Source organism: Eulemur rufifrons, chromosome 29 (assembly GCF_041146395.1).
Source record: "Eulemur rufifrons isolate Redbay chromosome 29, OSU_ERuf_1, whole genome shotgun sequence".
NCBI lineage: Eukaryota > Metazoa > Chordata > Mammalia > Primates > Lemuridae > Eulemur > Eulemur rufifrons.
In genome coordinates, this window is record NC_091011.1 from 34,292,496 (window position 1) to 34,305,002 (window position 12,507).

A 12,507-nucleotide genomic window follows, 5' to 3' on the forward strand; every position below is an offset into this window, starting at 1 on the left:
GAATTGTATTCAAAAACCACCAACACTATCTTTCGTACCATCAATTCTTACCATCAATTCTTTGTCCAGAGTCTGCACACTGTGAAGGGTTTAATGCCCAGTGTAGCTGACGCTGAAATTCAGCTCGGTCTTCGGTATGGATAAGTTCATACACGCTCTGATGTATGACATCAGACTAAAGAAAAAAGACACAAAGAAATAAAACAAAAGTACTGATTAAAAAGAATATGGCTTACTAAAGAAATTTCAAAACCTCTCTAGATTAGTGGGTGCTAGTTAGTGGTGAGGAATGTAAATGGAATGATTGCCAAAGCTCCCCAGTCATCCAAGACAGGAAAAGCTAGAGAGATTAGCACTGTAACTGATAAGCCAAAAGTTAACTCGTCATCACTTCCCAACATGAATGCTCTTGCTCATTCAAATAAGTCACCTCCCCATTTCTTAAATGCAACATCTTACGATCTGTTTCTGTTCTTTATCCTTTTATCTTCTAAATCCTACTTCTTCCATGAATCTCGCCCTAAACACCCAGGGCTCTTTGACTTCTCTCAGCTGACTAGTATTCACTATGTATTTCCTCCATTGTTCTCTAAAAGTTCTCTTTGTATTACATTTTCACTCTACGTGGACTTCGTATGCTTAAGGGATTGTGCCTTTACCACATCAGAATCCCTCCTCATTTCTTGCTACTCAGCATTCACTACAGTGCTAAGCCCAAAGTGCTTAAATCAGAGTTTTTCTGATTTTTTTTACTACACCTCATGGTAAAAAAACACATGTTCCAACTATCACATGTGTGTGCACAAGACACATATACACAGAAAAAAAAGTTTCACAAAAAACCATTATTAGTGTTGATATTGTGTATTCTCTATTGTCTCATTTTATTCCATCCTAAGTAACTACACAAAAGTTTGGTGATGATCTACTATATTTCTGTTTTCCTCCTACCATAGTAATAGTTTTTTTTTTTATTCTTATTTCAGCATATTGTGGGGGTATAAAAGTTTAGGTTATGTATATTGTCCTTGCCCCCCCACCCCCCCGAGTCAGAGCTTCAAACGTGTCCATCCCCCAAACAGTGCACATCGCACTCATTATGTATGTATACACCCATCCCCTCCCCCAACCACATCTGTCTGACACCCGATCAATGTTATTTCTAAATGTGCTCTTAGGTGATGATCAGTGAAACCAATCTGATGGTGAGTACATGTGGTGCTTATTTTTCCATTCTTGGGATACTTCACTTAGAATGGGTTCCAACTCTTTCCAGGAAAATATAAGAGGTGCTATATCACCATTGTTTCTTATAGCTGCATAGTACTCCATGGTATATATATACCACATTTTATTAATCCACTCATGTATTGATGGGCACTTGGGTTGTTTCCACATCTTCGCAATTGTGAACTGTGCTGCTACAAACATTCGGGTGCAGCTATCTTTGTTATAGAATGTCTTTTGTTCTTTTGGGTAGATGCCGATGATCTACTATATTAACAGCATATCCATTAACGGGCCACAACTTGCAGTTTTAAACATGATGCCTTAATCCACTACTTATGTCAGATATGAATGTTTTCTTAAAGAATATCCATGTGTATACATGAGAAAAAAATAGACTGAAAAATGGCTAATCTCCTTGATTTTAACTGATCTAAATCACAACATCAAATCATGATTAAGATAGTTACATAATTCGTTAAGTTTCAAACAGGCTTTTCTATGGATATTAATATATTTTCTTTAAAATGCAAGAAAAGTGAAATTTAGGCTTTGTGGCAGTAGCCAGATTCCATTACTTTAGTTTTCTATACTTAAATCTCCCTAGGTACTTAATTTTCTAATATTAAATCATCTCTATGCTACCCGTTACACAATTGCCAGATTTCTCATCTGAAACACAAGTTGAAGCACACACATTTCCTTTGAACAAAAACTTTTGGTGGTTTTCATTGGGTATATGATATAGTCGAAACTACAGTCTATGTAACAGTGTTATATAGATAGTGTTATTCAGCCCAGTAGCCTTGTGAGCTTGTTAGAAATGCAAATTCGTGGGCCCCAGTAGGACCTACTGATTTAAAATAACTGGAAATGGGGCCCAGATATTTTATCAAGTTTTATCAAGTCCTTCAGGTGATCTTATGCATTCTTACATTTTGATTCTTATTTCTAAAATTTAAGAACCAGACATACAAGATACAGCAAGCATTCAAGTATACTTTACAATCTTTTCTCAAATCACATCAGCTCTTTTTGTTCTTCAAATCTGCCAAATACTTTATAACTCCATTTATTCATCATTTATTCAGTAACATTAAACAAGCCAGATACGTTTGCTTCCTACAACTTCTGGTCTACTGTTTACGGTACTTCTATGTTCCCTTGCCCACCACCCATCTGAATTCTGCATATTCTTTAGGTCAGCTTAAATACCATTTTACTTGTACTTTTTCATAGCACCTCATTGAGTTCATAGTTGTCACATGACCTCTGCTATTATAAGTTATTCAATGGTAAATATTTTTTTTCCTTTCTTTCTTTTCTTTTCTTTTTTTTTTTTGAGACAGTTACCCTGGCTAGAGTACAGTGGCATCATCATAGCTCACTGCAACCTCAAACTCCTGGGCTCCAGCAATTCTCCCACCTCAGCCTCCTGAGTAGCTGGGACTATGAGCGCGTGCCACCACACCTAGCCAATATTGTCTATCTTTAGGAGAGATGAGGTCTCACTCTTACTCATGCTGGTCTAGAACTCACGAGCTAAAGTGATCTTCCAGCCTGGGCCTCCCAGAATGTTAGAATGACAGGCGTGAGCCACACAAATATTTTCTTATCTTCTCCTCTAAACCCTATCTGCCTGAAAGTTTCTTAAATATGAGATTCTTGATAAGTGAAAAGAAGAAACACAATAACCATGAATCACATAAAAATTTAAAGAAATTATAGTGCAGTAAATTATTAGTATTAGAAAAAATACTAGCTGTACATATTTAATATATAATTTTTTATTCTACACCATATATATTTTAATTAATACTTTATACATACAAATGGTCTACTATGTCCCTAACATTTAAAATATACATAAATGGTAGAAAGTTCACGTTCTAAAAAATAAAAATTATTTTAAATGATTTTAAAAAATCTACTTACCTGCTGAAATCCTAGGTAATCTTGTATGGTAGAAGAAGCATAAAACACCAAAGCATCTGTAGTGACAACCAATACAAAGCCATTCAGAGCCTACAAGGAAAAAGTTACATAATTAGTAATATGACTTAATATTATTACCAGTAAATTTTGGCTGTCAGATAAATGTTATTATTTCTGAAAAATCTTCTTTTCAAAATAGTTAAAATTATTACACTTCACAAACACAGACATAATACACACCCCTGGAGTAAGAAGAACCTATTCATAACTTTTGTCTAAGGAAAAACATACAGCTAAATTTAATTAATGCTCAACCAGAATAACTAGTAGAATACTGATTTCCTCCTCTCCATGCTTCAGATTTTCTCTTTTAAATATATTGTCCCTATTTTTTAACATATATTATAGGTATCATTCACTATCATCTAAATAGGAGAAATTTTTTTTGTGCAGACATTTCAAGCACTAAAGCATTTGAAATTTTGATCCTTTCAAAGTATTATAAAACATTGTAAGACTTTTATAGTAAAACATAATACACATATATATGTAATTAAAATATATAAATGTAAAATAAATTTAGTCCATTAAAATTTAATATAATTACTGATGATTTACATTCAAATCTATCATTTTATATGTGTTATTTCTATTTGTTCTTAGCACATCTTTATTATGTTTCTTTTTCTCTCCCTCTTGTTTTTGGCCAGCTATTTTTTATTATCCCATATTCTTTCCTTCACTTAGTTTGAAAGTTACACCCTCTTTTTCTATTCTCTTAGTGGTTAGTCAAGTCCAATTTTAACTAGTATCTTTCTTCTCCTCTTGGATAACACAAGTATCTTAGATCACTTTAAGTTTACTGTTATCACATATTTTAATTCTATAAGCTCTCACTATTTTCTACTTGAGTTTAATTTGGTACTTGATCTATTCTTAGCAATGTGATCATGGCCAAACTCTTCTGACATCTTTTTCACATAAAGGGGAGACACGGTATGGTTTAGTGTAAGGACCATATACAGTATGGAGTCAGACAGATTTGGACTAGACTCCTATCTCTGTCTCTTACTAGCTGTGTGGCTTTAAGTTTTTTTACCCCTTCAAGCTTTAGTGTTATCATTTCAAAAACTGGCACCATAGAGGGCAAATATGATGACTATATCTCATCTAACTCAGCACCTGGGACAGAGCTGGCACTCAACTAACATAAGGTGCTATAACACTATGCAGTAAATACTATAAGGTTGTAGAAATGAACAAATAAATATTTATATGATAATACTCTGAGAACTAAAAAGAGCTACATAAATAACAAGAATTAGTTTACTCAACAGAATAAACTATTACATACCAAAGAGGATATATGCTAAGTAGTGGGTTTCAGGAGTTAAGATGACTGTCCCTGTGCTTATGATGCTCACAGTCTAGTCCCCAACCTCTTTGGCACCACGGACCATTTTTATGGAAGACAATTTTTCCATGGATTGGAGACGGGGGTGGTTTCGGGATGATTCAAGTGCATCACATTTATTGTGCACTTATTTCTATTATTATTACATTGTAATATAAATGAAATAATTATACAACTCACCATAGGTTGGGGACCCCTGGTCTAATGGATACTCTCATTATCAGATAAGACAAATGGAATACAGTGACTACCTCTTTTCACTCCAATTACTGTCACCTCTGAGATTCCTAATCCATATTATACTTCTGAGAACTTGATTACAAAGATAACCACACCTACTATTTATAGCAGTCCTTTTCCTAAATGCTTTTATGTATTCACGTGGTTTAATTCTCTCAACAACCCAGAGAGGTAGATATTATTTCTTCTTTACAATAGAAGAAACTGAGATAAAAGAAAGGACTGTACCTTTAAAAGTAACTTGCCCAAGGTCATATAGCCAAAAAAAGCTGAGCCAGGGAGGTAAATTCAGTCTGGTTTCAGAGCCTACTCACTTAAATATCATGATATGCTGCCTTTATGTGTTATTGATCACAAATTGGTGTATGGTTCTAACTTTTCAAGCACAACTGGGTTCTCAGGTTCTTGATTACAGAGATTTTTCCCCAGGATGAAGAATGGTGATTCTATCCATTGGGAACTTGACTATGTAACAATTAACACATTCAAAACTGAGTATTATTAAATTCTGTTGGCAGTAACAGTATTCATCCATCACTATATTGTTTCATCCTGAAAACATCTTCTTTCTAGAGAAGACTATCCATTATCACATCCATATTATTTTGTAAAGCATCATACTTTTTCAAATAGTGAAATGAATTTAGTATACCCCAATAAACTCACTGGTGCATGCCAGAAGACAGAAGGATAATTTAAGGTACAATATCAAATCCCTTTTGTTAATTATCAGAAATAAAATAAAAATCTAAAAATAAAACCAATTTTTTATATATCTCAAATACCAGGGGAACAAGATTATTACCCATATTGAATTATTCTCTTACTAACGGAACAGAAGGAATCAATGTGCTAATTATATATTAATCAAAGATTACCATCTTATTCTTAAAAAGATATGCCCAAAATCTATCTGAAAATCATGTTGAGTTAGACTATTAAATATAAGAGAAGTAAACTGCAACTGATACTGTTATATATAATTTCAGCTGCATAGTTACTGAAAAATGAAGCTGGAACACTGCAATAGACACAGTATTATACAGCACCCAGATAGAATTTGTTTTAAATTTATGAAATAAACATGTGAAGTAAATAATAGATAATGAAAAGATACAAAAAAGTTACTTGTATTGTTACATTTTTATTCCTTATAGTGATAAATTTAAGCTAACCTAGAAAGTAAAATATTTTAAATTTTTATTAATAAAATACCATGTAGCATTTTCTTTATGTGCCTTTGTTAAGGAAAGGTTTCTCCTCAGAAATTTCAGGCCATATGGTATATAGAAACTTTGGTAACATTCTCTACATTTTAGTGGTAATTAGCTGATAATTGCAGGTTGAAAATATAAAGTCAGATGCCATTATGACAATTTCATATAACAAAATGTGCCATTTTCACATGTCTGTAATGTTTTGTCATCTTCTTCATAAAGAGATAACACAAAAGTACAATCCTAAAAAAACCACATGGTATGTGATGCTTCCTATTCAAGAGTGGTATATAAATGCTATCCAATATGATTATAATAGGTGGGTTTATTTTGACTACCTAAAGGATTCTGCTTTCCAGGTAATTTAATATATATGTAAATATACATATAAAAAACTATAGCTTTGCTTTAGTGTTATTCTGTGTCCTTGACATAGGAAATATCTATCTATCTATCTATATAGTTGGTCTAAATACTTTAAGAAAAAAATAAAAATCACTGGCCCATAATTGAAACCAATTTGCCAAGTGTTACATCAAGCAGGGTACGTTTACTTTTACTTGAAATACGGGATTTCATTATCAACTAATACATAACCCAAGAGGTATATCTAATCACCTTATGTAACAATTATTAATATTAGAATGTTTTTCTATGACTTGACTAAGGAGTCTTTATATTTTGTCTAATACATAAATAAAGATCCCCAGCTGGGGGCAGGGAGAGGACTCATACTTGAATATATTCAATTTGTTTCACGTAATGGAAACACAGCTAATTTTTGCCATCAGGAATTTGAACATGATTACAGAATTGTAATAAAAATGTTATAAATTATTAGGCTATACTCCAGCATTTTCTGAATGAATTAATGGAGATTTCAAAATTTATGGCTTTTTGTCACAATGAGGAACTATGAACTACATTCTTCCAGTTAGTTCAGTGGATAGAAGTGAAAGTGATCACATAATAGTGACAACACACATTGTAGCAAATATGCCCTTCATTCTATTTTTACCAAAATAAGTATCTAAGAGTTTTAAGCGAGACTCAAGCATAGCATCAATTCTAAAAAAAAAAAAAAAAAGGGGAAACAGAGTAAAAAAAAATATTTAAAATGCTTTCACAGACAAAACTATTAGAAACTCCAAGTCCTAAAGCATAAAAATAGGGTAAAATTTGTTGAGAAAATCTGTAGCATGTTAATAAGTCACAAACAGCTACTAAAATAAAATGTAAGTTATAACATAACATGTTGAAAAAAGTAATAAAATTCAAGTTAAGAATAATTTTAAACTATTAAGTAAATGCAGTTAACTATTTTAATAGAGATACATTTTTGAAAAAGCATATATAAATCCATTATCTTAAATGGGAAACTTTAACAATTTAGGAGTTCTTGCTGTTTGAAGAAATACAAAAGGGAGGTTAATGATTAGACCTCTCTAATCTACTTCATATATAGTCATGCACTGTTTAATGACAAAAAAACATTCTGAGAAATGTATCGTTATGTGATTTCATTGTGCAAACATCATAGAGTGTACTTACACAAGCAAATCTGGATAACATAGTCTACTATATAGCTATGGTATGTGGTATAGCCTATTGCTCCTAGGCTACAAACCTACACAGCATGATACTATACTGAATACTGCAGGCAACTGTAACACACGGTAATTATTTATGTGAACATAATTGAACATAGAAAAGGCACAATAAAAACATGGTATTATAATCCTGTGGAACCACTGTCCTATAAGCAGTCTGCTGTTGACTGAAATGTCATTACGCAGTGCGTGACTGTAATTCCATTTTCTCACGTACTAGGCATTACTCCACTACTGCAGTTCAGATGAAAGTGGCAGGAAACACTCAGTGAATCATAAATACAATAGGCATAATTAAAAGATGAATTAATTTTCCATTTATAATTGTCCTTATTATAATGAACTATATTTACCAAAATTTACCTGTAATAACAACTCTCCTTCTTGCAAATTCAGGCCTTCTCTGAAATTTGCTCTACTGTTATCCTGGCCTCCATTTCTGTCAGCAGGGGAGGATTTTAATACAACTATGGAAAAAAGGGAAAAAACAATGATGTAGGTAGATTTTAAAATAAGCAATATTAAAGGATTATCGTAGAAAACTTTTCAACACTAAACAAAGAGACAATTTGAAATACTGGCATCCGCTGGTACTATAATGACCAGGTAAATAATACTTTTGCCAATGGGTAGTTTCTTATTCTATGCCAATAATAAAATTGAAGGAACTAATCAAGTTGTCAGCTGACAATTTGTTAAAAATAATTTTTGATGAGTTCACTACATGATTTTTGCCACATAACTTATAAGTTTCAAAGACTTGCATGATGCTGCTATAAACACTCCCCTCCATTCCAATCTACTTATGAGAGTAAGGTTCCTCAGAATGTAATCTATAAAAATGATTTTTAACTTCTCTATATATTCATCTCTATTTAGGGAACTAGCAGTGGTGAGGAGAAAGAATAAACTATACACCTTATTGAGAGATGTACTTCCAGTAAGTTTAGGATCTTATCTAGCTTTTGGGTAAAAACTGTTAATACTGTTATCATGTTCATGTTAAATTAATATATCAACTCATGGAGAATTAACATTTTTATGTTGACGACTCATTCTATACAATAGCATTATGTTTTTCTAGTCTTTCAAGTCTATTTTTTTTTCCTAAGTCCACAAAAAAGATATGCACAGTTATTTTTACATTTATTCCTAGGTATTACCATCTTGTAAAGTGGCTTCTCCTTCATTATAGCTTCTAACTGCTTGTAGACTGGAAGGTCTGATGGCATGGCAGGATGCTTACTATTGGAGATAGCATGTCATGCTATCTCTTTTCTGTTTTTTTCTTACCGTGTTTGTGTGTGTGCATGTGTGTTCACAGTGTGGAAGGCAGCATAGCTGAATAGGTATAATAATAGCTACCATTTAGTTATTTAACCATTTTGCCAAGCACTTCCAAATATTATCTCATTTAAAAGTGTGTGGATATTGCTATCTGACAGAACTGGGTTCAAATTTTAGCTCTGCCATTTACTAAAAGTGTGAACTTTCTGAGCCAGTCTCCTAATATGTGAGGTGGTATTTACAAAAACAACAAATAAAATAATCTACAAAAATAAAAAATAAAGCCCATCCTACAGGGTTGTTGTGAAGAGTAATGAGAACATATGTAAAGTTCCTGACACACAGTAGACCAACAGTACTTCAATAAATGGTAGCTTTAATTATTAGAAATATTTCCCAAGCTTATAGATTGCCTTATTATAAAGTATTATCTTTTAGATACTTTCCATTTTTATCTTTCCATTTTTCTGATTTCTTTTTAACCTGTGATATTTAAGAGAAACTATTAAATAAAACTGACTCTGGCAGTCCTTTTAAGACTTATTTTACTATGTTTTTATGTGCCAAAATAACCTGGCTCAGTGAAAAAAGGGAGATTTGCTAACAACCAGACTTTCTCTCAGTTTGAGCAAACCATCACGTATAAAACATATTTGCAGTGTTTCATGCTTGCAGTGTATGTTCTGGTAAGTCATCAATACATGTGTCACACGAGAATCTCATCCAAGTTCTTGCCTTTGCAGAAGTTGAAACATATCTCTTTGAAAGAAAAGGCCAAAAGTGTGGCCTCTGAATATAACAATTTCAAAAGGCCAGAGAACAGATTTCCTTAGGCCAAAAGATAGTTTGAGGTAAACTGATCTAACAGTTAAGACCAAAGGAAATGCTTAATCTGTTAGAGAAAGAGTGGCAGAAGAGAGAATGGTCTTTTTTCCCTTTATATTCTGGAGGTTATGTTGCTTGCTTTCTAAAAGCTAAATTTGCTTGAATGAGCTAAAACTGCACAATGTCAGAGTTAACTACACTGTTACTTTTTCAAAAACTCCAGTTTGAAGCACAATTTAACACACTGACTACCACACTAGAAAAAAAAAATTGTTTTTCTTTGGGGCCACAGTGTTTTATTACAAAAATAGAATAAAAACTTCAAAAACAAAATGATTCTTTCTAGTTTAATGAAAAATTTGTTTTTTTTTATTGTTTTCTGTGCATGAATTATATACAACTTGAAAAATAGTTCTTCCAGCTCCCAAGGTAAAGAGATGTATGAGTTACATGCTTCGTGAGGTCCCGGGCTCAAAACTAGCTAAAGTTAAATACAGCTCACATGGCAGTTAATGTGGTAAGAGTTCTACCAAGTATTAGTAAGACCTGCTTTTAAAAAGAAAACAATAAAACCAAAACACTTACATTATGAATCAACCAAAATAAGCCTAACAATAGATAATAACAGTGTCAAGTTTAAAACGTCTAAATTATCATTAGGAATCTCTTAAAATTAACATTTGATTAATGAAGTTGATATTAGTTCCAACTAGAGTCACTGCTAGGAGAAAAACACAGATAAACTTTAAGAGATAATTACTTGACCACTGAGAAGTTGATTAAGAAATTTAAAAAAACAGCTGAGTGATTTATGATTTGTTCTTGGGATTATATTGGGGGTATTAGACAATGTAATTAGACATTAGACAGACCCTGTCTTTAATATAAGCTATGGAAATAACGAACTGGAAAAGAAGGTGAAAAATATTAAGTACTAGAGTAGGACATAAAGTACTACAAGAACTTGAAGGAGAGAAAAAAATTAAAAGAATAAATTCTTTCTAAACAATGATTATAATTCTAAATGTTTGAAGGACAATATTTACTATGTATAACTACTGCGTAAGTAGGAAAAGTGACAAGTGCATTTTGAGGAATGATCACTGGAGGGTTCTCCCAAAACAAGCAAGCAAATATTTCCGTTGCTCTCATATTTAAGGTTAATCATCAGTAAAGGATTTAAGTAAATATTGTGCAAAGATGACTCCAGGAAGGGTGCACTCCCTTTCCAGTGTCACCTAAAAAACACTACTGTACCTTTTTATATAACTCATTTCATATCATGGCTTCTTGATCCAGACCATGTAATTTTTACCCTTCATGAAGTTTTTCCTCTCTTTCTTGATTTCACACCTACTACCTCTCCCTTCTTAAAATTACTGGAAGCGATGTCAATTAATACAACTTATTTTCCTATATACACTGCTTGCCTTCATTAGCAAGAAAGCAATGGAGGAGTAAAAATGTGACATGGGATACTGTTATAAGAGCTGCTTTCTACCATCTGAGTGACCTTACATAAATTGCTTAGTTAATATGTGATACTGAGCACACACTGTATACCCAGAACTTTCCATGTACTATATCTTATTTAATTTTCATAATAGTTCTGAGACTGGCATTGTTGTTCTTTCAATATATTAGGAAACTGAGACTTAGGGAGGTTAAGAAACTTTCCCAGGGTCATAGAGATTAAGTGGTAGAGCCTAGATAAAAACCCAGGTAGCCTGACCCAGTGTGTGAACTATCATTAATCACCTCCCAGACTTCTCCCTATGCTAACAACCTTTGGCCTTTAGTTTTCGCATCTTTAAATGAGGACAATGCTACTGCCTGAGACAAATTCTTGTGAGAATTTAAATTACATGTAGAGTACCTGGGTAATGCCTGGAATCAATCACTGACAGTCCAGGCCAGAGATAATGAACTCTATGCTGAGTTTATACACTCTCAAACCACTACAGAAAGCTTATAGTAAAAGTGCCCACTAGGGGTTAACTATTTTATCATCTTTAAATGGAGAGAGAATTAATGGATATTTAATACGAGTACTGTGATGACAACATGACACAAACTTGAAAGTACAGTTGACCTTTGAACAACACAGGTTTGAACTGCTCAGGTCCATTGATATGCCTTGGCCATCCCTGAGACAGACAGGCAAGAATTTTGTAACTTTCTGTTGTACTGATGCAATCCTTTTGAGATTCTTTCCCAGAAACAGCAGAATCTCCTTTCAGCCACAAGGTAACTATTATACAAAGCCTTATACCACCTGTTTGTCCAGAGAAGACAAGATAAGCAACACCCACCATAGATCATGCCCAAGGACCTGCTGAGCAGCCCATCCTCCTCATCGCACCTGCACACAGGGCTGAAACAAGGACCAATATTAACCCCTAGCTCATTATATCACTAAAACCCCTGCCCTGGGAGGGACTTATCTGCCATTTTTTCATCATGGGATATATGTACTAGCATGATTTCTCATTGTGCTTGCGTGCCCTATGCTCCATCCCAAACATGTAATGATGCTCACACTCCCTTCATGTATTATTCATTTCACCTTGTTGGTCGGGGAGGCAGATCTGAGGCAGTCCATACCTCCCACCTCCCAGTAAGTGCAGCTCCTGCAATAAATCCTTTCTTGACAATCCTCATTGTCTGAGTAATTGGCTTTCTGTGCAGCAAGCAACAGTGAACCCTCCTTGTGGATTCGTTAACATTCCTCCTCAGCCTATTCAACATGAAC

The 12,507-nt window shown here is 33.5% G+C and overlaps 1 protein-coding gene across 1 annotated transcript in view; it reads right to left on the bottom strand.

The window, feature by feature from the left end:
• Positions 1-12,507, bottom strand: part of AHR (aryl hydrocarbon receptor) — a 47,864-nt gene that overhangs the window by 13,581 nt on the left and 21,776 nt on the right. The window contains exons 3-5 of the mRNA XM_069461941.1: positions 8,007-8,110; positions 3,163-3,252; positions 52-175 (exon numbers count right to left, since the gene is read on the bottom strand). Of these exons, the coding sequence (XP_069318042.1) occupies positions 52-175; positions 3,163-3,252; positions 8,007-8,110 (318 nt within the window). The remainder of the gene's footprint in view (positions 1-51; positions 176-3,162; positions 3,253-8,006; positions 8,111-12,507) is intronic.